The following is a 26071-nucleotide window of genomic DNA, read 5'->3' on the forward strand; positions in this document are numbered from 1 at the left end:
TACTTCAATTTTTAGTGGACATGCCTACTAGTAAGTATTATTTCTGTTTGATAAGCCGTTATTAAGCTTTTGATTATTCACACTCAAATTTGAAATGTGAAAGGGTGTTTTTTAAAACCCACCTGACCTTCGTGGATGAAGGTTGGATTAATCATTCATAATTTGGCTCAAGAATCAGATATGATGAATCCTCTTTCATGGAAGTGCTAATTATTGGATCCCCGGGATTGGATCACATGTCCCAGTGTTTCTAGCTGAAAATTGCCTAATTTTGCCAATTTTGTTGGCATGCAACCAGTTGAAAATCTATAACCCCACAACGATTTTGCTCATGACAACCCCAGCTAAATATCGCTCATATGTTACCCGTTGCCATGGTAACGTCCTGGAATGTATTTTAGGCAATTTTAGCTCATTTCAGGCTGAAAATGCTGAAATTTGCCTAATAAAGAACTATTATTTGAGAACAGAGACGAAATTGGATTGGATCCCTATAAAGAACCATCTTTCTACTTTCCAACAAAAATAAAATTATTCATGTGGTGATCGTTTGTATCATTTTGTTTCCTGGCAACACATTACTGCATTGCAAACATTACAAACAATATGAATATTTATCACAAAGTGTCAAAATTATTGCTGCCTTACTTCTCCTAACAAGAATTATTTAACATGCTACAAGCTCTCATTGATATCTGCTCAGAGGGCTTCCCGCAACAAGCCCCCCCCGTGTCCCCCGGCTGAACAGGTTCTGGCTATACTATTCATTCTACAGTCGGCAGTGTTATCAAACCCTCGATTTGAGAGCCTGATTGGGCAAAAATTCAACGATTATTTCAATGGAGGCATACACACTGTACAATTAAAACTATGTGGTGAAAATGCACCGACTAAAAATCGGTGTCAACATTGTGACATAAAGTGTATGGGTGGGGGTGTGTGTATGTGTGTGGAGGTGTGTGTGTGTGGGGGGGGGGGTATTGGCAGGGGAAGAGTGCTCCCCTGACAGAAAATGAAAGAGAGAATCGGGAAGGCAAAGAAATAAAAAGGGGCAAGGAGGATGTTGGGGGCGGGAGGCAGCCCCTCAGACACAACCTAGGGTTGCTGATTTTGCTATCTAAATCGGAGTTTTTTTTGGGTTTTTTATTCCAAGAACTGCTACAACCTTTGATAAAGTCAAAGGAGACCAGTGGAAGCTAGACATATGCGCAATCCTAATAAATATTTAGATGTTTAAATTTCAAAAAATGGATTTGTAGTATGAATTGGCAATTAAATACCCTGAACTATTTTTATTATTTCCTTGTAGATAACAAATGGGATGACATGGGACCATACCGGATTTTTGCTTTAGCCTGCTTCCGTCAATTTGGAGTCGGTACATCTCGTTTTGAGGAGCCTATCAGTAAAGAAAGCACATATCTGATCGAGGAGTTAGCCAACCTTAAAGGCCAAGCTGTCGATCTTACTTGGTATTTCAATAATGCCGTATCAAACATCATCTGTAAAGTTGTTTTTGGAACTCGATTTGAACTTTCTGATGAGCGCATTCATCGGCTTACGAGTCTTTTGAATCGTCTAAATGAACTGTTGGGGGCAGGTGGCTTGGAAATATTTATCCCAATCAACATCCCAAGTAAAGCGAAGCAAGAATTGAACAAAGTTGTTGATGAGCTGCATGGATTCATAAACGAAATGATTGAAAGTCATCGTAAAAATTTTGACACAGATAACATGAATGACGTAATCGATTTGTGGTTGAATGAGATACGACTTCACAAATCCGAAGATCCTAATTCTTTCCGAAATTCAGATAATATGACCGGACAAATATTACTTCTTTTCTTAGCGGGAACAGACACAACTTCAAATACACTTCGATGGGGCAGTCAATACCTTGTCCGATACCCCAAGGTGCAGGATCGCATACATCACGAAATCGATACGGTAGTCGGTCGTAACCGATTACCAAAGCTGGCTGATAAACCTAATCTCCCTTATACACAAGCCGTTATTGCGGAGCTTCATCGAATCATTTCACTCGTACCTTTGTCTGCATTTCATGTAGCAGGAGACACGACAACCTTTCGTGGCTACACCATCCCGAAAAATAGCGTAGTGATTTCTAACTTGTATGCAGTGATGCATAGCCCTGAAATATGGGGAGATCCAGAAGAGTTTAGACCAGAACGCTTTTTGGACGATGAGGGCAACTTTCATGAGCCGGATGAAGTGATTCCATTTGGAGTAGGCAAGTAATAACCAGATTAATGCCATTAATGCCAAGAATTCAGGTATTTTAGAGGTATCCTCGAGCGAAAGTGATTAAATGTGTGAAAACTGTATCGTTTATGGGTATAGGCCTAGGTATTAGCTCATTTAGGCATTTCCCACACATTCAGTGAAAGTGTTAACATAACATAACATAACATAACATAACATAACATAACATAATTTATTTGTTGACAAAAATGAACAAAAAATATCAACTAAAGATTTTACAACTATACAATTATATTGTGGAGGAGAGCTGAGAAATAAGACAATGGCCTGTCAATTCACACACTCCAAAATAAATTTTTGGCAAAAAAGACCACCCCCAAAATGTCAAACTATACTTTTTCCGAATCGTTATGACCCGGATAATACTTTGCCGTGGTTTGTGACCAAATCTGGGCAATTTTGATATTTTAACTCGTTTATATGAAATTTGACCCCTGTAGACCCATAGGGACACGTTTTGATTTTTTTTAACATAGCTTATCTTTTTCTACGCATGATTTCTGATCTAGAAACATTAATTAGAAGTATATTTCCGAGGGTGCACGCTAGGCCCTCCTTCCAAATAAACTATAATTATAAAACATAATATTCACATTTTCGGTTTCAGGGCGTTGGAATTGTCTGGGAGAAGCTCTCGCGAGGCAAGAACTCTTCATCTTCTTTTCACATGTCCTGCATCAGTTCAAGTTTGAGGCGACATCTAAGGACGCACAGATGCCTACCTTAAAACCCATTGACGGAGTTGTCACTCACCCTGAAAAGTACAAGCTTAGGGTCATTAAACGTGATTGAGTATGGTATCTTCTCTATGGGGGTTTAAGTTAGATTTAGATTAATTTTGATTGTAGAGTATGCGATATTTTTTATTTCCCAAATAGTCACTTTTAAACATATGTAATCAACCAAAAACAATTTTATCAGGATATAAAACCTAATTATTGGGTCATTTCCTTTGTGGCGTTGTGTGAAAGCAAAGGGTAATGTTATGAATTATTTTACCTTCATTAATTGATAATAATTTCTAGTTAACAAACCAGCTGGAAAGTAGAGGTAATTTAATGATTCATAAAGTTGATTTTTGGGTTTATAGCCAGTAGGCCTATTTTAAAATACTGTGTTCTGATCAAACTACCAAGTATGTGGTTGACATGAATGAAAAATTCAGTTCAGCGTATTCAAAAAGCAAGGGATAAAAACCATTCCTGTCCAAACTGATATAACTATATGAAGAGCTTTGTTTCAAAACCCCTTACATCCACTTTTGGCTGAAATTGAGTTATTGTCATGATATTATAGTGTGGGTAAAATACACATTTTGGTGGTTCTTTGACCTTCATACTACTTTCCCTTCCGGAGGTATCGTATATTTCCCGTTTGGGAAATCTTAGGGAATTTCTGGAAATCTCAACTTAAAATTAATATAGAATTGGTTGGTTTTTTTTAATTTTTTTGATGTATAATAGTAGCCTGGAATGTTTTTTACCTATTAAAACCAAAAGGAACTGTTTTTGGGTCACTATGTTTGAAAAAATCATTTTAATTAACAAAAGGTGTAGCTTCGGAAATAAATTCATAATTAAAAAAGTAAATGAGATATTTCAATTTTTCTTTTTGATTTTGAAAGCATTAGTCAAGTTACATAAAGTAGTGCAAACAAATGGGCTCAAATTTGATTGCAAAGGTGGTTTCTAGAAAAGGGTATATTTATTTTGTTTCAAAACCCCTTATATCCACAAAAGGTGCGATATAAAATAAATAATAAAATAAATAGGAAGGCTTGAAAATTGTACCAAACCTATTCTTTTAGTTTCTATTCATCAACACTTTATCCAAACCCAAATTGAATCAAATCGAACAAGTAATACTTGCACAATTAAAAAAGCTGTTTTTCTCAAAAAGTCAAAAGTGGATGTAAGGGGTTTTGCAACATAGCTCTTCATATACTCTGATCAGCTCGTAACAGGCGGGAAATGGATTGTTCGGTTTTTGTTACTGCGCGCATTAATTAAGTCCTAACGTAGGCTCGCGTACATTCACAAAAGCGCGAGTCAATTACGCAATACGCCCAACTGCGTTAACGCCATTCTATATCAATACAAGATATTATGAGTCCTGCCTATTACGAGCTGATCATAGTATAGACGAATCCGACGAGCCACATTCCTACACCTCACTGGCGGCCAAAGCTGGGGCCATCCATACATTTTACACGAGCGTTAACGCTCCCGTCACGCGGCGCAAGTGCTACTCGCTCCGATGCGCTCGTGATAGTGGGCGTCTTGGAAATGTTGGGTCGTAATCTAAACGAACTAAGCTTGTTTGGCGAGGATGGCCCCCAGCTATGGTCGACTTAATCTTGACCATCACTTGGCTCGTCGGATTCGTCTATACATGTGAAAGCTGTTGTTGTGTTTATGCTATATGAGTGGAAATTGAATAAGGTGCAATACTGTAGCCTTTTGTTTTGTATGTTTTGAAAACGATGGGAAATGTTATGAGTCATTTTACCTGCATTAACGCCATAATGTGTGATTTGCTCCACAACTAAAACTATAAATAAATGTAGATATTTAGGTCTATATAACGCTTTATGCCGTAAACAGCCTCAAAGCGTAGCGTATTCCGCGTATTAGCGTATTTTTTAAAATATGTCGGAACCACGTTTGCTGCCTACAAATGGCGCATGGTTCATCAGTGCAACGACTGTGACTATCCCTAACAGCTTCCCATTGCGCCTGGGTGGAGTGAGGCAAGCGAGGCAAAGCGCCTTGCCCAAGGGAACAACACGGTGGTGAGATGGGGACTCGAACCCACGCACGTCGAGTAAGCTCTCAGAGTCCAAGGCCGTAACAACTGAGCCATCGTGTCCTCGTGATTACCAGCACATTGGTCTTACTTTCAAGTCATGCTGTCTATCTTGCTATCTTTGGTACTCTATTTCATTTTCTGTGTTTATCCATTTTAACCATTAAATATAATATATCTTAAGATATTAAAAAACGGTGGCTTTTTAAACATTAGTTTTTAAACACCGGGCAACACCAAATACTCAGTGGCTGTGGTCTAGCCACCGAGTATGTGATTGGACAATTGCATAATTTTGGGTGTCGTGTATCATACTGGCATGTGCTACTCAAAATATTGGATCTGAGCATGAGCGTCAATCCCAGGGGACAGGGGGACATGTCCCCTCCATAATTTGGGAAGAGGTGGACAAAATATCCCCGATCATAAGCAAGATCAGACTTACCAAATGTGCAACACCCAAAAGTAAGAAGAAATAGCACACATAGCTAGTGTGTTTGTAAACACAAAAGGAATAGTCAAACTATTAGTGGGTTTTTAGTGGGTTCGCCGTCGGACATGTTTAGAACTGTCAAGCTTTCGTCAGGAGTAGCTTTGACTTCTTCAGGACAAAGTACCTAAGAATGAGACATGTAGACCGCCCCTTGCCTACTGATGGCTCTGAAAAGAGCCGTTCACTGAAGACTGCTCCTTGTCAACAGAGAACAAGCAGATCTCGCCTATCTGCTAATATAAAAGGTTTTGGTGGCTCTGAAAAAGAGCCGTTCACTGAAGACTGCCCCTTGTCTACAGAAACAAGCAGACCTCGCCTATCTGCTAATATAAAGAGCCGTTCACTTAAAACTGCCCCTTGTCAACAGAAAAACAAGCAGACCTCGCCTATCTGCTGATTTTAAAGGTTTGGTGGCTCTGAAAAGAGCCGTTCACTGAAGAAAACAAGCAGACCTCGCCTATCTGCTAAATTTAAAGGTTTGGTGGCTCTGAACTTAAAGAGCCGTTCACTGAAGACTGCCCCTTGTCAACAGAAAAACAAGCAGACCTCGCCTATCTGCTAATATAAAAGGTTTTGGTGGCTCTGAAAAAGAGCCGTTCACTGAAGACTGCCCCTTGTCAACAGAAAACCAGCAGACCTTGCCTATCTGCTGATTTTAAAGGTTTGGTGGCTCTGAAAAGATGACACCATCTACAACCTGACCAACACCACACCACTGGTTGCTAGAGTCAAGATTCATCAACTCAAATTTCTCGGCCATATACTGCGTCTTGAAGATGGCGAGCCTGTGAAAGAATATGCGCTTTATATTCCACCACATGGGGCCGCGCACACTGTACTTACAGTATGTCCAGCACCTCCTGGGAGATACTGAAGGGATGCTGCAGCCAAACAAAATTGTTTCGCTTGCCCAAGATCGCATTAGTTGGAGAAAGCTTGTAGTCGCCTGCTCCGCAGCCGACTGATGATGATGATGATGATGATGATGATGATGATGATGATGATGATGATGATGATGATGATGAAAAGAGCCGTTCACTGAAGACTGGCCCTTGTCAACAGAAAAACAAACAGACCTCGCCTATCTGCTAAATTTAAAGGTTTGGTGGCTCTGAAAAGAGCCGTGGTGGCTCTGAACTTAAAGAGCCGTTCACTGAAGACTGCCCCTTGTCAACAGAAAAACAAGCAGACCTCGCCTATCTGCTAAATTTAAAGGTTTGTTGGCTCTGAAAAAGAGCTGTTCACTGAAGACTGCCCCTTGTAAACAGAGAACATGTAGACTGCATATGTCGATACATCCCGACCAGACGGTACATTTTGTCGTATGCCAGTAAAAGTCTTATGGTTTGGAGGACACCTTTTCAAATACTATTCAATTCCTTATGCCGTCAGTACATTTTCAATTGTGTGCTTATGCCTCGAAAAGCTGGTTATAACCCACCAGAAATTAGGTCTACACTGACGTGGCATCCAAGAAAGCAATTATCTTATCCGATGCTACAATACTTCGATATCTCTGTAATTATTTTCATATTTTAGCTATATCTATTTATTAAACACTTGACCCACCGGGACTTGACCCATGGTCACTATTGTTTAAACTTGATAAACAATTTGTTTATTCTGATACCTCAGTTCGTAATATCACATGCTACAAACTGGACGTATTAAAATTTCGTTTGATATTTTATATCATCAGACCACTCAAGTCCAAAATGTCAGAAAGTTCTTTTGTACTTTCGATCATTTCGGAATCGTCTTTTACTTCTACAGCCTGTCTCAAAAAAAATTGTGCAAGTGAAAAGCGCCCTCTGTGGCGATTAGAAAATACCACTGTGACATGACGCTTACATCAACGTCAAGGGCACAGTCTTAGCTCTCAAATGTCGTTTGGTCTGTTCAATTTGCTTGTTTCAATTTCGAGATATGTTTGTTTAACAACGAAAGGGTAAAATCACAATTGTGCCACTTTTACTAGGGAAAAGACCTGTACATGTAAATCAATGCTAGCTGATGTTGATGCGTCTAATGCGCTCCCCCTTCGGGGCTAGTGCATTAGACGCGTCAACATCAGCACGCGTGCATTATTTTGTCCAATTTCTCTCCCAACAAGTAATACGCGTTGATTAACCTAAGTGTGCAATATTTGTTTGTCTTTTAACATGTCTTTTAAAAGTGACTAAGTGAACAGTATTTACCATGATAAAATCATTGACATGCACATGTATTTAATTTTACAGCAGAATGTGAAATATCTATTTATCATTTAATCTTTTTAAGTGGAAAAAGAGAATCATTATTCCTGCATCATGATAAAACAGTAAAAACAGTAAAAAAATTTGTATTGTGTAATTGATGCATTCTTTTGATTTCGCGAAGGAACTCTTGATAAACTTGATGCTATCACTGATTTACATGTAAAGCCCTTTTCCCTAGTAAAAGTGGCACAATTGTGAATTTACCCTTTCGTCGTTAACTAAGCATATCTCGAGATTAAACCAAGCAAATTTAACAGAACAAACGGCACTTGAGAGCTAAGACTACGCCCTTGACATTGATCTCAGCATCATGTCACAACGGTATTTTCTAATTGCCACAGAGGGCGCTTTCCACTTGCACAATTTTTTTTGAGACAGGCTGTATATGTCTTCTGTTCGTCATCCTTGTGACGGCCGCGGTCTTCCTCTTTCTGTCTAAAAAGAGCAACTTACCGCCAGGACCATGGACTCTACTTCCTTACATTGGCTTTGCTCCCAGCATCGTTTACGCTCTCTACAAAGGTGAACCACTCCACAAGTTTTTCGTGAAGCTTGGTAACAGGTACGGACAAGTATTTTCATTCACAGCACTTGGGATTCCTGTAGTGGTGCTGAATGAAAACCAAGCAATACGCGAGGCTTATCAAGATACGAAACTGAGTGATAGAGGCGAAAATAAAATGCAAGCCAAGGTCTACAGCCCAACTTGTAAGTATATCATTCGGTCGTTTCAAATATTGAGTTTTAGTTTCTCTATTGTTCAGAAACCAAGAATCAGGGGATTAAAATGTGGAGCAGAATTTGTCTGCAATCATAACACTTTTGTGCTGGGAGGACCCAGTTGGGTATATAACCATATAATGGTCTTTTGTGCTAAGCATAATTATTATCGGATATCTATCAACGCAGGTGGTAGTTGATGCTCTATCAAATTTGATTTAGTCTTACTTCAGAGACGCTTTTAACGAAGTCTGTTGTAGGTGGCCTACTTTCATGTCACCGTATTACACCCCGAGTTCTACGGCCCGAGGCACAGAAATCATGCGCGTATATTGAGGGGTGGCTTTGTTTGTTTATATGAAACATAAACGATGCATGATAATGGAGATGATATGATTATGAATTAGTTTATTGTCCCCGGTAAGCACAATCCATACCTCTTACCTAGGTTCCCCTTTCCCCACCTATATAGCCTCCTCGCCCCTCTCCCAAGTGTCTTATTCTCCTTCCTCTCCTCCCCTATATTCGATATCTATTGCACTCCAGTCTCGAACTCCCCTCTCCTTCCCTTTCAACTTCCAATGCTCTCTCCCATCTGTTTCTCTATTTTCCTCCCCTCCTCACACACTCTTTTCCCCCTCCCCTCTCTCTTCTCATTTCTTGGAGCAATAAATATAAAATAAAAGTCAACTAGTCTATACGGTAATATAGCTTCAATCTTCAATTGATCCCCGTGTATGCGATATGCATATGTATAGACACTCGAGTAGACTTCAAGTGCTTTTGATGGTCTATATTTTGTTCACAGGAATTAAGCTAAAGCTAATTTGGAAATCGAACCCACACTTTCAAATGTAGATTTACTTGTTCGACTTCTCTGCTCGTGAATACTGCACTGCCAAATTCAAAAAGTTCTTTTGTGAGGTATTTTCAAACCTGATATTCTGCGGTTTTTCGATTATGTAACAAACTGAAATGAAAACCGAAAATGCTTTTTACAAATTGTAAGTTTCTGACAAGGGGTACAAATATCAATAATGGCGTGAGTCAAGAAACCAAAAAATTCAATATTTGAAAGGACCGAGTGTCATCATCATCATTATTATCAATATTATTTATATACCAAACCGCTCTAGTAGAGTGTAAGCTGTTTCTCCATGTAGTTTAGTGGTTGTTATTAAACGTTTGTTATTCATACTCACTGACAAATTTGAAAGGTGAATTCTTAACTATGTTTTCTTGTAGTTAACAAATGGAATGACATGGGACCATACCGAACTTTTGTTTTAGCATGCTTCCGTCAATTTGGAGTCGGTACATCTCGTTTTGAGGAGCACATTAGTAAAGAAAGCACATATCTGATCGAGGAGTTAACCAAACTTAAAGGCAAAGCTGTCGATCTTACTTGGCCCTTCAATAATGCCACATCAAACGCCCGGGGGGGGCACTCACATTTCCCAGCTATACGGGTATGTGCCGCGGCGACGACCCCCTTTTTCAGAGCCACTGGCCGTTCCTTAGACCCTCTGAATTCATTGTTTGCCCGCTCTGAAGCCCCAAAATTTTTCTAGCCGTTCCATAGACCCTCAGATCATCGATTTCCGCTCTCATCGGCATCTTGAGAGACGTGTTTTCTGTCCTACTATTTCAAGCCCAAAAGCAGACCCAAAAGCTACTTTTGCGAGCCCAAAAACTTCAAAGGGAATTTTCCATTAATTTCTTCCCCATTGAAACACATTGTAAGGAATAAGGTGAACTTTGGGTGGGATTTTGGGCTCCTTTAGTAGTGGCAACACTGGTTGACTGATAATAAATAAACATTGCAGCAATGCCGATCGCGAGAGTCCAGCTGGTGAACATTTAGCTAGAAATAAATGATTTTGAGATCTCTTTTTTTTTTTTTTTGCCAAATATGAGGAAAAGTACCTTAATAATTATGTACACATCCTTGCAGCTCTCCATAAACAATGAATTAAAAGGTAATTTACGATCTACTGGTCTAGTAAAATCGGGAGTGGAATGGCTGTCAAATTCTGCACACTTCACTCAATCATCTCATGGTATAAGCATGACAGTTCAATGTAGTCTAAATGTTTTTCTATTCGGCACTGAAAAAATAATTCTTGTGGGTTTGTTTTTATGGTGGGCTTTTGTAATGCTGCTATAATTATCAGTAGGCTAATAGCATAGATTGTAGGTCTACAGGGTCTAGTAATTTTGATTTGAATGCTGTTTTGCTTTGTTGAGGTTTCCATCGTAATGGGCCAAACCAGACCTATTTTGCATTAATGATTTTCCTGATTAATAATTTAATGCACAATTCAAAGTGAAATCGATTCCTTTAAAAATCTGTGGCAAAAACGCAACAAAATTGAACCCTGGTTTGGCCTGCGGGTTTAGTTTCTGAGATTTTTCAGATTTTGGCGGCCGATCAGTTCCCAAGACCCCCCTTTTGGCCTGTCAATCAGTTCCCAAGACCCCCCCTTTTGACCGGCCAATCAGTTCCCTCGACCCGCCTTTTTGGCTGGCCGATCAGTTCCTTAGACCTCAAGTTCGAAACTGGCGGTGGCACACCCCTACCAAAAAAAAATTCGAGTGCCCCCCCGGGATCAAACGTCATCGCTAAAGTCGTTTTTGGAACCCGATTTGAACTTTCCGACGAACGCATTCATCGGCTTACGAGTCTCGTGTGGTTAGCTACGATAATTAGTTACGATCAAAAGGACTTTACAATTCGCATGTGTGTAACACTGGTTAGCTGGAATAATTGTTAGCACTCTCGCATTAGGACCGGGCGTTCCCGAGTTCAATACCCGCGATAGGCAATTTTTTTGCATACCGCTTTAATGGCATGCTGACATTGATGACTTTTGTATCGTTAGATTTGTATAAGGTGTGCTGAATCCCTTCATAAAATATGAATATATTTCTTTAATTGTAAGAAGTCACCTATTCATTACCTGACAAGTTAACTATTCATTTTTAAATAGAATTTTGGATCATTTATTTGAATAGAAAATTCTCCTCATTCTGAAGTGTCCCTCGTACACAGTTGCCTATTCAAATTTGTATACATTCTATTCATTTTTTACTAGATTAATTTCAGAGTGTGTCAGCCCATTTAGGCATTGCACACATTGTTAAGTGAGCAAGTGTCAATCCCTTTAAATTTGGGGCTGACAGTAAATTTCGCTGATCCCTCCTGTTCTTTTCTATGTCGATTTAACACACGATTCCCGCTGTTGTTTTGGTTCCACTTTAGCACCCCCGGTACACGCATGGAGGTCGCCATTTGAGGGTGCATGCCACTAAATCCGCGTGTGAAGCGGTTTCCGGTAAAAGTTTATCACGACTATAGTCCCAACTTTGCATAAAAATGTGCAAAATCGGTACAATATTAACAATTTTAGTGTTGCAAATCGTGTTTTGCTAGAACTTGTGAATGTGATCTCTACTAATTTGAACAGAAAACGCGAAAATTTGAGTGATGTTTACGATGATGAGCGCATGAACACACGAGGTCAAAACGCGGTTAGCAGTCGGACGTAAACACGGGAAAATCGGGTCTTTTATATAGCGCTATTTTTCTCAAAAAGTAGACCTAAAATATGGTGTCATTTTCAGATATGTTATGCAGAATTTTGTTCTGATTAAGATGATATCAAATATATATTTCAAAGTAAGACGTAACTCGACTTATAGCCTAAAACGTGACCCCTATTTTGCACGTAAAGTCTATGGAAAGCTATTTTGTGGCATATACCCTTTAAGGAGCAATTCCATGCGTTTTCCGCGCGTCTTTATCTATTTAAAATGCACGCGAAGAAAAGAGGAGGGACATCAACAAGCGCGTTCATGGACGCCGCCAGGTTTTTCGCTGTATGTGCGTTTGCCGCGAATAGGCCTGCTTTTATTTCCAATTTAATAAAAGTTCCGATTTTGGTAGAAGTTTGAAACCTTTTGATATGAATAAAGAAGAGTTTCAAAATATTGAAAACATTTTTTATTGGTGTTTAAATTACAAAGAAGTTTTTCAATTTCATTGTTATTTTTAACCAATTTTTTGTCATTTAAACTCAAGTTTTGGCCTTCAATTTTAATAAAATTACATGAAATATTAGATTTAAGATATTTAAGTTTCTAGTTTGCTTTATTTATACCACTGTCCAGTATTTTAAATTGTTATAACATTCAAAGTTTAATTTATATTAATATTTAATTTCAAATAGCCATTCATTACATTTGCTTTTTGGACAAAACGGGTTAAAAGTGACGCTGAAGGGGGTAGGCCTACTTGATTGACATTTCTTGTCTTTTAAATATTCTGCAGGTACTGAGAATGTTTTAATTTTGAAGTTATGCACTTGTAAAAGATGTTTAAAGAACGTTTACTCTTAACATCAATTAATATCTTCATGAAAATAGCAAATCAGCAACCATTGTGCATTCATGTGCATCAAAATGACGAAAAATGGCAATTGTCGGCTATCATGCTTGTGCTTGAAAGCGACATCCTGTCTAAAGTATGAAAGAAAATAACCCAAAATTTCTTACAATTAATTCAAAATGTAGTGAAAAAGATAACAAAATCATTTTCAAGGCCTAAAACGATGTTTTAGCCTCTTCAAGGGTGCATGCCACTAAATCCGCGTGTGAAGCGGTTTCCGGTAAAAGTTTATCACGACTATAGTCCCAACTTTGCATAAAAAATGTGCAAAATCGGTACAATATTAACAATTTTAGTGTTGCAAATCGTGTTTTGCTAGAACTTGTGAATGTGATCTCTACTAATTTGAACAGAAAACGCGAAAATTTGAGTGATGTTTACGATGATGAGCGCATGAACACACGAGGTCAAAACGCGGTTAGCAGTCGGACGTAAACACGGGAAAATCGGGTCTTTTTATATAGCGCTATTTTTCTCAAAAAGTAGACCTAAAATATGGTGTCATTTTCAGATATGTTATGCAGAATTTTGTTCTGATTAAGATGATATCAAATATATATTTCAAAGTAAGACGTAACTCGACTTATAGCCTAAAACGTGACCCCTATTTTGCACGTAAAGTCTATGGAAAGCTATTTTGTGGCATGTACCCTTGAGGTTTTAGCACCCCGGCTACCACGACTACGCGTTCAGCATCGCGCACAGTACGCGTTCCCAACTGTCAATCATTAGGGGTCAATCACATCGAGCTTGACAACAATATCTGAATAGACTATCGCCAAGTCTTACGTGTATGCGCGAAATTTAGGTTAATTTTCGTGATTGAAACAGTATTTTTCTTGTATAAATCTTGGCCCGGATAGCGGGATTGTTGGTTGATTTAATGCATTTGATCAATTAAGTTCATGGATGCGCTAAAAAATATAATTAAAAGTATTCAAAAACCTGTTCAACATTTGAAAAAAAATGCACTGACTAGCAGGCTTGAAAAAGTCTAACCGTGGATGCAGCAAGCCGCGATTTTTCATGACTTGAACGCAGAGCACGGACGCGATATAGCCGGTAGAAATCGCGGTAGTGTTCCAGGCCTACGCGATGGCAGGGTAATGGCGGCTTCCATACTTGAATTACTTTTATAACGAGCTGTCGCCAGCCTGATTATATATTAACATAGCTATTCTTGAGTTATATTTATACACATACACATACGTTTTGTAAATATTTTCTGTGTACTCCATAATAACACATATATTCACATTTTTGATTTTAGGGCGCCGGATTTGTCTGGGAGAAGCTCTCGTGAGACAAGAACTCTTCATCTTCTTTACCCATCTTCTACATCAGTTCAAGTTTGAGAAGGCATCTAAGGACGCACCGATGCCTAGTTTAGAACCCATTTACGGAGTTGTCGCTCACCCTGAAAAGTACGAACTTAGGATCGTTAAACGTGATTGAATAAATATAGTATATTTTCTTTGGGAATTTAACTGCAGATTTAGATCAAATTAAATTCTCAAAGACCGGTTGAACATACATAATCAACCCAAGAACCAGTTTGTATCAGGATATAAAACTTAATTCTTAGGTTATTTCCTTTGTGGTGCTGCGTATGTTGTTAAAAAGCGATGGTAAATGTTATGAATTATTATATCTTCATTTATTGATACTAATGTGTAAATAGCAAATAAAACCAGCTAGAAGGTAGAGGTAATTTAATGATAATAAAGTTGATTGTAGGGTCACATTTCGTGGGCAGTGCCTTAAAATCGAAGCTGAAAGACGTATGAAAAAACAAAATCTCAGGTCAAATACAATCGTCAGTCTAATCTTTCACCTGTTTTAACCAGTCAATAGCACAATAGGGCTTGCCGCTATTATGCTATTGCCTGGTTAAAACAGGTGGAAGATTAGGATGGGGAATATCTTTCTGCTTCGATTTTTCAAGGCACTGTCTACGTAATGAAGTATGCAGTTAACATGAATGCAAATACTGCAGTTCAGCAAGCATGTTCAGAAAGCACGGGACAAAATCATCCCTGTTATAATTAATATGACTATAAAATGTGAAAGCTGAAATTGTGTTTACGCTCTATGCGTGAGCTCTTTCAAATTTGCTACTTAAATATTTGTTTTGGTGTCCCAGCACACTGGAATTCAAGATACTGTCCATCTGTCTAGTTTTGGTATTTAATTTCATTTGACCATTTTATGTAATATTTTTTAAGATAAGTAATTTTAATTATTCGTATAGTCACTGATTCTATGTTTCTTCGTTTTGCGCGTATATTTTATTGTCGAGAAACAAATAAAATCAACCAATTAACGACGAATCTTTATTTCCATATCAAATTAATACATAATTACATACATCAAAATCAGACAATATTAAATTATCAAAATCAGAAAAAAACTTAATTACAACAATTAACACGACATGTTATGAAGGAGAAGGCTGGAAGGCCAAATAGGCCTGTAAAATGCCTTCCCCTATAGGGGTAGAAACAAAAACAAACAAAAAAATATTTAAAATACAAAAACAAAGCCTTATACTACAACTACGGAACAAGACAAGGACGGGCTCAAAGAAATTTATAAACCATAGGTTAAATTAAAGAGTAGAGGGCCTAATATCGACCCTTGGGGAAAACCGCAGATAATATCTTTATGTTTAGACTCGCATGAGTTATATGAAACATGTTGTTTCTAATGCAATTCCACGAAATCCGTAATTTATGCAAAAGTATATTATGATCAATGGTATCAAATGCTTTTGATAAGTCAAGAAAGACACCTATTGTAGTTTCGTTTGTCTCAACGGCATTGTTGATCTTATCTACAGGTTGTAAAAAAGCCATATAGGTTGAGTGCTTGGGACGAAACCCAAACTGTTTGTCATTAAGGATTTCATGGGCATCAATATAATCAACACATCTGTTAAACACAAGTCTTTCTAAAATTTTCACTATGGTAGTAGTGAAATTGGTCGGTAGTTTGACAATTGCTCGGCATTATCCTTTTTATAAATTGGTACAACCTTTGCTATTTTTTACTTTTCTGGAACAACCCCAGTTGAAATAGATGGATTGAAAATCATCGTAGGAGGTTTCACTATTTCATTTACTACTCTTTTTATAATAAAGTTTGAGATGTTGTCATTACCAGCACCCTTATTTGGGTTGAACTTATCAATTATCTTCGTGATATCTCTTTCAATTATAGGTTTAAAATACATACTATTAGACTTAATGTCACCAAGATAATCATAATAAGTTTTACCTGAATTATGTATATTTGATGCAAGTTTAGGCCCTGTGTTAACAAAAAGTTCATTAAATGCATTTGAAATATCTTGAGGATTTGTAATGGAATTTCCACACTCATCCTTATATTTACTTTGTGAGGATTGCTTATGGCCTTTACCTAAATATTCATTCCAATCAACGTCCCAAGTAAAGCAAAGTAAGAAATGAACAAAATTGTTAACATTGGCTTAGGAAGATTTTTAATGGGGGGGGGTGGTGGCCAGAGCGTTGTTTCCTTCTCAGAGTCAGAAAATTCTGCAAAATATCGGTCACAAACACTTATTTTTCCCTCTATTATTTTTATCAAACAAGTTTTTTCAAACAAGTTAAAACTTCACCCAGGATTATTGGGGGGGGGCTGAAATCCGCACCAAAATTATTGAAGGGGCTGAGCCCCCAAGCTACCCGGTTCCTAAGCCTATGACAATGTTTGAAGATACTAATCTTACAGATGAGAGTGATCATCATAATGTGGTTTAATGAAGAGGTTCCACGTAAACGTACTAGTGCAGTGTGATATATTCAAGAATGATTTTAACCTCACTATGATAGTTAATCAACACATTGTCCAAAACTCTGAGGTGCAAGAATAGACTCGGTCCTCCAGTCCTCGAATACTCACGCACGGCCGCTCCACTGTGCTGTATTGAATAAGGCAACGAGAAGGATTGTGGGTAAAAAAAAGGCGCCGCCATTAGAGGCCAGAAGGATTCAGGCTAGTGCAGGAACGCATACATCGCGAAATCGATACGGTATTCGGTCGTAACCGGTTACCAAATCTGGATGATAAACTAAATCTCCCTTATACACAAAGTTATTGCGGGCTTCATCAAATCATTTCACTCTTCCCTTTGGCTGCGTTTCATGTAGCAGGAGATACGACAACTTTCCATGGCTAGACCAGAACGCTTTTTAGACGATAATGGTAACTGTCTAGAAACGGATGAAGTGATTCCAATTGGAATAGGTATGCATAGTAAGGGGATGCCATTTGCTCAAAATGTTGGCAGTTGGTAACCACGTTACCAGGTGAAATTCTAGAAGTGTTTTGTACCGACGATAGTACCATTGAAGAAGTTATTACCTCCATTTTCATTCAAAGAGGTATGATCATATCAACAGCCTCATCCCCCACTTGATAATATCAAAATGCAAATTTTAGCATCTGAAGAAAGCTAATAGCTAGTGGGGTACGTGTTGGGTAGTAGTTAACTTTTTCTCTGGTTTAAAACCATTTTCGCTTCAATTTAGCTCACTTAAGCAGTGAAAGTGGAAAAGTAATTAGGGGGGGGGGGCAGATCCGCGGGATGGCATAGAAAGTTTGAAGGAAACTTTTGTTTGTTTTGTGTCTGGAATTATGTCTACAGTGACGTGGCATCCATGAAAGTACTTCTCTTATCCGATGTCACACACGTCCATATCTCTGTAATCGATTATCTTGAAAATCATGAAAACGTACCAATCAAGTAAAAGTCAAAGGTCAATTTGATAGCTATATCTATTTAATAAGTATCAGACCAAGGTTCATTAATATTTTAACGCTATAAATAATTTGTTATTTGAATACATTAGTGCGCAATATAATAATGTGCAAACTAGACGTATTAAATTTCGTTTGATATTTGTATCATCATCAGTCCACTCAAATCCAAAATGTCGGCAAATTCTTTTATACTTTCGATAATATCAGACTCATCTTTTACTTCCATATTTCTTCTGTCTGTCACCATTGTAGCAGTCTTCTTCTTTCTTTCTAAAAAGAGCAATTTACCGCCAGGACCATGGACTCTACTTCCTTACATTGGCTTTGCTCCTCACATCGTTTACGCTCTCTACAAAGGCGAACCACTCCACAAGTTTCTGGTGAAGCTTGGTAACAAGTACGGACAAGTATTTTCATTCACAGCACTTGGGATGCCTGTCGTGGTTCTGAATGAAAACCAAGCAATACGCGAGGCTTATCAAGATACTAAACTAAGTGATAGAGGCGAAAATAAAATGCAAGCCAAAGTCTTCAGCAGAAGTTGTAAGTAGAGAAAACAATTATTGTAAATTGATTACCAGTTTATATAAAAAATTTCCCTGTGGCTACAGGTTGAGATTTTAACGTTATTTCAACGTTTATACAACGTTGAAGTTCAACCTAAGCCGATAATCAGGTTGAAATTTTGGCATTATACCAAAGTTTATACAACTTGACGTTGTATCAACGACATTTCATTCTGTACGGCATGTTTAACCCTAGAACTACGAAAGGGGGAGGGGGTGTACCAAGCCCCTAAGATTTTTATCCGTCACAAAAACAAAACAAAATAATAATAACAACAACAACAACAACAAAACGCAAACGACCTAAGCTAATCGCAGATCCATCCTTTGCGCTCATTTTAGTGACAAATGTTTTACCCAAGCACCTTATAGACGAGTTAATTTACGTATGAGCTAGACAAAAATGGAACATCAATGTTTTTGCTTGCTAGTGACTCTAAACACCCTCCTGAATCACATATCCAAAAAGGGCAAAAAAGGGCACAGGGGAAAATGTTAATTTGCATATTTCCAAAATGACCGCTAATGCAGGCCTCAAATTTTAAAATTGGGGGAATATGGATCAAAATCACGTAATTGTATTTCTCTCATTATTAAGATTCAGAAAAAGTATAGTTTGACCAATCTCCGATGTATGGTTCTTGGGTTATAAAGGTCAAATGTTAAATTTTGGTCTCCATCATTATATATATAGGGGTAAAAAAATCAAACCGATTTCGCTCAGAGTGGTCTCAAATCGTTTGGCATGGAACAACATTTTAAACAAAGAACATTTTGCTATATCTCATGTAATTTGTTAGTGTGTAACATAATAAAATAGGTCAAGATTTTGTTTCCCTGTTGCTCAGGTAACAAAACACTTGAGATATGGCAAGCGGTCAAAGATGACAATAGAGGGGGGTGAGGCCCACCGTTGATTTCTACAGTAATATCAATGATTTCACTCTAGTCAAATTGTTCCAAAAGCAACTGACTTTTTAGAGAAAATTTGATGAAAATCGCATTTGTGTACAATTTTAACCGAAAATCAACTTTGCCTATACTTTTGTACATGGCCAAAATTTCCCCAATTTTCATGGGCGCCCTTACATTATGACGTCATACCGACATTATGTGGGGAATGTTTATACTTATTTTGGTATCACTAGATAGAAGAGACCCATAGCTATGCATTTGTACCACATTTAGTGGTATATGACTTTTAGATTTGAAAATCAGCCCCCCCCCCCCTTCGTAGTCCGTGTTACAAAATATGGCTCAGTAGTTCTAGGGTTGACACTAATTGCAAAGAATATAATTTAGAATTTAATCATTATCTACTTTTGTTCATTCTACATTTCTTGTAGTTAACAAATGGGAAGACATGGGACCGTACCGGATTTTTGCTCTAGCCTGCTTCCGTCAATTTGGAATAGGTACATCTCGTTTTGAGGAGCCCATCAGTAAAGAAAGCTCATATCTGATTAAGGAGTTAACCAACCTTAAAGGCAAAGCTGTCGATCTTACTTGGCATTTCAATAATGCCGTATCAAACGTCATCTGTAAAGTTGTTTTTGGAACCCGATTTGAACTCTCCGACGAGCGCATTCATCAGCTTACGAGTCTGTTGAATCGTCTAAATACTCTGATTGGGACAGGTGGCTTGGAAATATTTATCCCAATCAACATCCCAAGTAAAGCAAAGCAGGAAATGAACAGAGTTGTTGATGAGCTACTGGCATTCATAACCAGCATTATTGAAAGTCATCGTAAAAACTTTGACACGGATAACTTGAATGACGTAATCGATTTGTGGTTGAATGAGATACGGCTTCACAAATCCGATGATCCTAATTCTTTCCGAAATCCAGATAATATGCCCGGACAAATTTTACTTCTTTTCTTAGCGGGAACAGACACAACTTCAAATACACTTCGATGGGGCAGTCAATACCTTGTCCGATATCCGGAGGTGCAGTATCGCATACATCGCGAAATCGATAGGGTAGTAGGTCGTAACCGGTTACCAAAGCTGGATGATAAGCTGAATCTTCCTTACACACAAGCCGTTATTGCGGAGATTCATCGAATCATTTCACTCTTACCGTTGTCTGCATTTCATGTAGCAGGAGACACGACAACTTTCCGTGGTTATACCATCCAGAAGAATAGTGTGGTGATTTCTAACATGTATGCAGTGATGCACAGCCCTGAAATATGGGGAGACCCAGAAGAGTTTAGACCAGAACGCTTCTTGGACGAAGAGGGTAACTTCCGAGAAACGGATGAATTGATTCCTTTTGGAGTAGGTATGTATATTAATGCAAGTAAAGTCTCAAGCGCTTTGATATTGAATGTGGCGCAATATTAACATAACTAACCAAGAGGGAATATTTCGATGTACATTAGCTTTTAAAGCCTCCACAGTAGCGTCACCAGAGTGTGACAGATTATGATAATATGATATTAAATTGTATTATTTACCAACTACCCCCCGGCTACCCCATCCCTCCCCGCCCTACACCCGGGACAACTGGACATGCTGGACGACTGCACCTGTTCCCTCTCGGAACAATCAGTAAATGTTTCGAAATATGCAAAGAGCATTGCCCACATATTAAGTGAACAATTTGAACTGGCTACACCCTGCGTATAATGTTCTCATTTCATCAGCCCCCTTCAGACCTAAACTAAGATGTGGATATATACAACACACCTATTATAACAACTATTTTGGAGTTATATTATATAAACCATACGTTGTATTTTTATATTAACTATGTATACCATAATAAAGCATATTATATTATCATTTTCGATTTCAGGGCGCCGGATTTGTCTGGGAGAAGCTCTCGCGAGACAAGAACTCTTCATCTTCTTCACCCATGTTCTGCATCAGTTCAAGTTTGAGAAGACATCTGAGGACGCACCGATGCCTACATTAGAACCTATTGAAGGAGTTGTCACTCACCCTGAAAAGTACAAACTTAGGGTCATTAAACGTGATGAATAAACAAGTTACAGACTTGACATTTAATATGGAATATTTTTCGCAAAGTTCCAAGTCTGGTCTGGACGGAGTCTGCATAGACCGCACGTGCTAAATATTAATTGGGGTGTTACGGGAGATGGTGTAAAATAATTGTTTGATAGAAAATGTGCTTTCGATATGTTTACATTATGGTACTCATAATGTAGCGAATTTGCCTAAAATGGCCGATTTAGGGAGGCTGAATTTGAGCTTTGTGGGGGACACAATTTCGGACTTTATGAAACGTGGTTCTGTTATTATCAAAGTTTGAGGGGATATTTTTTAAACTTCGTCAGCAACTGGCATTCATCACAGCTAAAATATACTTACAATATACCAAGTTTTTGAACAGGGGCGGAGCTTAAAATAGGGCTCTTAAAAGCTGTACGAACTCAGAAAGTTTGAATGGCCTCTGGGGCCAAATGTTATAAACTTACGGTACAAAAACAACTGTGCGGATTCCTGGTTGTCCAATGAACTCACACTGTTTCTTTGTGTAAAGTAGGTTTATAACATTTGGCCCCAGGGGACAATTCAAATTTTCTGAGTGCATACCACTTTATAGCGCCATATTTTGTAAAGCTCCTCCCACTTTCAAAACTGGCAGATCAAGGTGCATTTCAGTTCTGACGAACACTTATTGGTATTTAGGTTCAAAAACATTGCCTCAAATCTCAATAAATTTGATAATATCAGAATAATGTTGCTCAATTTCAGAAATTTTTTCAAATTCAGTCTCCTTAAATCCGCCATTTTAGGCTAATTTACTACATTATGGACGCCATAATGTAAACTAATGGAAAGCACATTTTCTGTCAAACAATTAATCTCCCGACACACCCCAATTAATATTTAGCCCGTGCCGTTTATGCAGACCTCTACCAGACCAGTCTTGGAATTTTGCGAAAAAGTATTCCATAGTAAATGTCAAGTATGTATTTTCTCTTTGAAGGTTTAACTTAGAAGCATTGTGGTCTTTGTAAAAAGCCTTTTTAGGGAATCCTTTTTAGGGAATGATAGAAGCGTATCAGGGTCAGTTGTCTGAGTGGGCCAAGACAAACAAATTCCGGTGGGCATCATTTTAGGTCCGGTTATTGTGAGTGAGCGCGAAGCATGAAACATTTTTCAATTGTAACTATTTTTTTTTTAGATTAACGTAAATTTTTCACAATTTCTCTTTTTTCAGGAGATATAAGCATAAAAAAATTGCAACGAGTGTCAACTTGTAATGTAATAATTATTCTTTTAGAATGGAGTTAAACTTGTTTTTGCAATAGATATGCCCTTTAACATGAATGCAGAAATTGTTGTTCAGCGTGTTTAGAAAGCATGGGACAAAACCATTTCTGTTGCGACGTCAAATGCATTTTATCATGGCTTGAATCATCAGTTTATTTAAGCTAACGTCAGTCCGTCTTCTCGTCATTTGTACACAATTCTTTGAAAGGTCAACATGAATGTTCCTGCTACTAATCCTCACCGGTGTTCCCTGTGTGAGAGAGGGTTCACTCGCAAATTCGATCTAAGGCGACATGAGAAAATTGTACATCCAGAAGAAGAGTCTGAACAGGAGGAAGGTGATTCAGAAGTAGATGATATGAACTGGGATGATTCACAAGTAAATGACAACCTTGAATCCGAAGCTTCTGAAGTATATGAATCTGAATCTGAGGAGGAGTCATCGGGTGAACAGATAAGCGATGAACTGGAAGACAACGCTACGTATCGAGAATGGTACGCACAAGCCATGGAAACCACTGAAGAGTTGAGAGCTGAAAAATATGAAAAGTACATTGCAGAGGGATTGGATCCAGAACAGGCTAAGGAGAAAGCATACACGAAGACCCTGTGGGCTGTTAAACGTGCCTTTTTCAACCAATTTACAACATTTTTATGGAGTTTTGCGCATTTGAAAGATGATGACCTGTATCGAGAAATCACGGATGAACTCGAAGACAAAATGGACTATGGTGCGGATATTCACACAGCAATCAAAAGAGTGGTGGCTAAGTATCAAGCCAAATTTGATGGCCTTTTCCTGTACGATGAAGATGCGGATGAAGAAATGGAAGCTGATGATGAAGACAGCGTGTGAAAAAGGAACCAAAATTGTTTTAGCACCACCATCACCATCACCAAACTATACTTTATACTCTACATTAATACGATAAAATATTTAACAAACAGCATAATAAAATCTAATATGTGTTACAAAGTACATTTGACGAATATTAATACCAACATTAAACCATCGAGTAACGCTTACAAAGAGCTTTTGAATATCTATAATAAAATGAAAATAAAAAATATGAAAAATATATATATCTTCTTATATCGTACTTTATTATGTGTTGTTGTTTGGGTCTATTTCATAACATATTTAGAATTTAGGCAATTATAATAGAACTTATGTGCTCACCCTAAATCTCGTCCACTCACACTTCCAAGTAGATCACCGAGACAGTCGGTCCAATAGTTCTTCCAATTAATTAGAGCGATTATCACAATACAACTAATTCACCCTATTAATCAGTTTCCCCTGGGCCCAGTTCAGTCAGTGTTCTGCCTATGGTCGTATTATACATGATCATAGGCCTGTAAATGACATTGACTTCTATATATCTTCAAATACGTTTTGGATTTGACTAAAAAATCTAACCGAGTAGGGGCTTGTCTTCATCATTAATGTTAGACCCGCTTTTGATTCATATCCTCTAAATATCGGTTCAAATGATTTACATCATATGGTGTTCACCAACTACACCCCAACCGGACGCCCTCCTTTAACCGCTCATCATCACCAACTGCACCCCAACTAAATGCCCTCCTTTGTGACCGTCGACCGCTCATCACCACCAACTACACGCCCCACCCCACCCCCCAACCGGACATCCTCCTTTAACCACTACAATGTACACTACATTCTTCCAAATCAAATAGGGAAACAAAATTAAATATAACAGATAGAAGCCACAGTGCCAATTATGTGATACTGTACACAACTATGGATAAATCTTATCTGTATCGGTATATCCTGTTTAACTGGTCATTTTCCACTGACCACTATGACCCAGAGGGAAGTTATTAATTGGGTGTGGTCTGGGTGTTTTGGGAGAACTCTATGTATTTAACTTGGAGGAACAATTAATTAAGGATACAACTATGGGAAAATCTGACTATATTACTCTGTTTAACTGGATTTATTCCATTGACCACTATAATAACCCATACATGCCATATGGAAATTGGAAATTTGTAATTGGAGGGGGGAGGGGGTACTGGTTGTCTTGGGAGAAGTCTTACTTGGAGAAACGATTAATTAAGGTGTTGGTAGAATTGCTAATACAGAGATTGATATAGATAGCCCAGTAATGGACGAGATATAACTCTAGGGAAGTTAATTAACGCAAAATGATAATACTATTGGCTTAATGAATGGGTGATCTCTATAAACGTCCATTTTCTACCGTCCCGAATATGGACGAGGATGACCTCATCTGACCACGTCAATATCCATGATGTTTCCGTAAGACTAATATGGCCGAACGGTTCACACGCCTAAAAAGTTAGACCGGTTTTAAAGACAACTATGTCTATGAAAGTTGATACGATGTCCCAAATTAGTGGTGTCCCGGAAATATGACATTATCAGGCTGAACAGAAAACTTTGCCCTATACAGACCTACTGTACTACTAGAGGATGCTAGGATCACGAAATCCTCCTTTAAGCAATCGGCGCAAATTACCCACATGATGCAGTCATGTCTACAGTAGAATTCATCTCGACCTTTGCAGGACTTAACCCCATTAAAAGCTATTAAACCAAGATAACACTCATTGAAACAGCTCAACTGATTAAATCGGATCTTCTCTGGTTGTGCACAAGTGACTGTTTTCATGTGCGATATCGCAATAAAGCTGGTATTCATAGCTTCAGTTGGGTAACCGATTATAAAGGAAACGAAAGGAAGCAATGTTATGTGTGGCTTTGTTCACGAAATCAGACAATGTCGTGCTTTTTGATAAACCAGCATTCTTGAAAATGAGCAACATAATGATTTTTGACTTAACACGGTTTAGAAATAATTTCTTCATATTTTTGGTGTTATCTGTCGTTTACATGTCCTTCCTAAAACACAAAAGTACGACCCTCTCCAAACACCTAAATTAGCTAAAAATTTAGGACATGTTACAAAACTTTATTTTCTAGAACCTATTTAGAATAATTTAAATGTAGCTTTTACCGGTTTTTTTGTGGCATCCTTCAGAAGTGAGTGGTCCGATACCAATATTTTCGGTCAAATCTCCATTCAAATAACACGGGGAGTTGGCTAGCTATGCCTTGCCCTCACTCATATTTTACAAAAGTGCGACCATTTCTGAACATCTAACCTAGCTGTAATTTTAGGTCATGTTAGAGAAATATATTTGCTAGAAGTTTTGGAGAATAAATAAAATATTGGCTGGTTATTTTTCACACAGTGATGTTAACTAGGCAAGTGTCCATTCTCCCAACATACATCATTTGTAGGGGTCACGCGTCAATGGTGAGAGCACTGTGTATTGTGTATAGGAAAACGGACAGTAACTGCAGTATGATTCGTTCTTATTTCACTCCACTCGAACGACATATTCACTAAACCATTTCCAGCATATGTTTCACTCGACCGGGATAAGAGGCGTGGCCTGTCCACGTGACATAAA

At 38.2% G+C, this 26071-nt stretch overlaps 2 protein-coding genes across 2 annotated transcripts; both read left to right on the top strand.

The window, feature by feature from the left end:
• Window positions 1-20: 20 nt before the first annotated feature.
• LOC140137208 (cytochrome P450 2B5-like) lies at window positions 21-14461 on the top strand. Its single transcript, XM_072158859.1, has 5 exons — window positions 21-30; window positions 1310-2251; window positions 2891-3044; window positions 8339-8547; window positions 14277-14461. Exons 1-5 carry the CDS (start codon window positions 21-23, stop codon window positions 14459-14461), a joined length of 1500 nt encoding a protein of 499 aa, XP_072014960.1.
• Window positions 14462-17199: 2738 nt separating this feature from the next.
• LOC140137209 (cytochrome P450 2G1-like) lies at window positions 17200-21349 on the top strand. The gene is made up of 4 exons (XM_072158860.1): window positions 17200-17275; window positions 18044-18334; window positions 19704-20645; window positions 21162-21349. The coding sequence occupies exons 1-4, from the start codon at window positions 17200-17202 to the stop codon at window positions 21347-21349; spliced, it is 1497 nt and encodes a 498-aa protein (XP_072014961.1).
• The last annotated feature ends 4722 nt before the right edge of the window (window positions 21350-26071 follow it).

This window comes from Amphiura filiformis, chromosome 17 (genome assembly GCF_039555335.1).
Source record: "Amphiura filiformis chromosome 17, Afil_fr2py, whole genome shotgun sequence".
NCBI lineage: Eukaryota > Metazoa > Echinodermata > Ophiuroidea > Amphilepidida > Amphiuridae > Amphiura > Amphiura filiformis.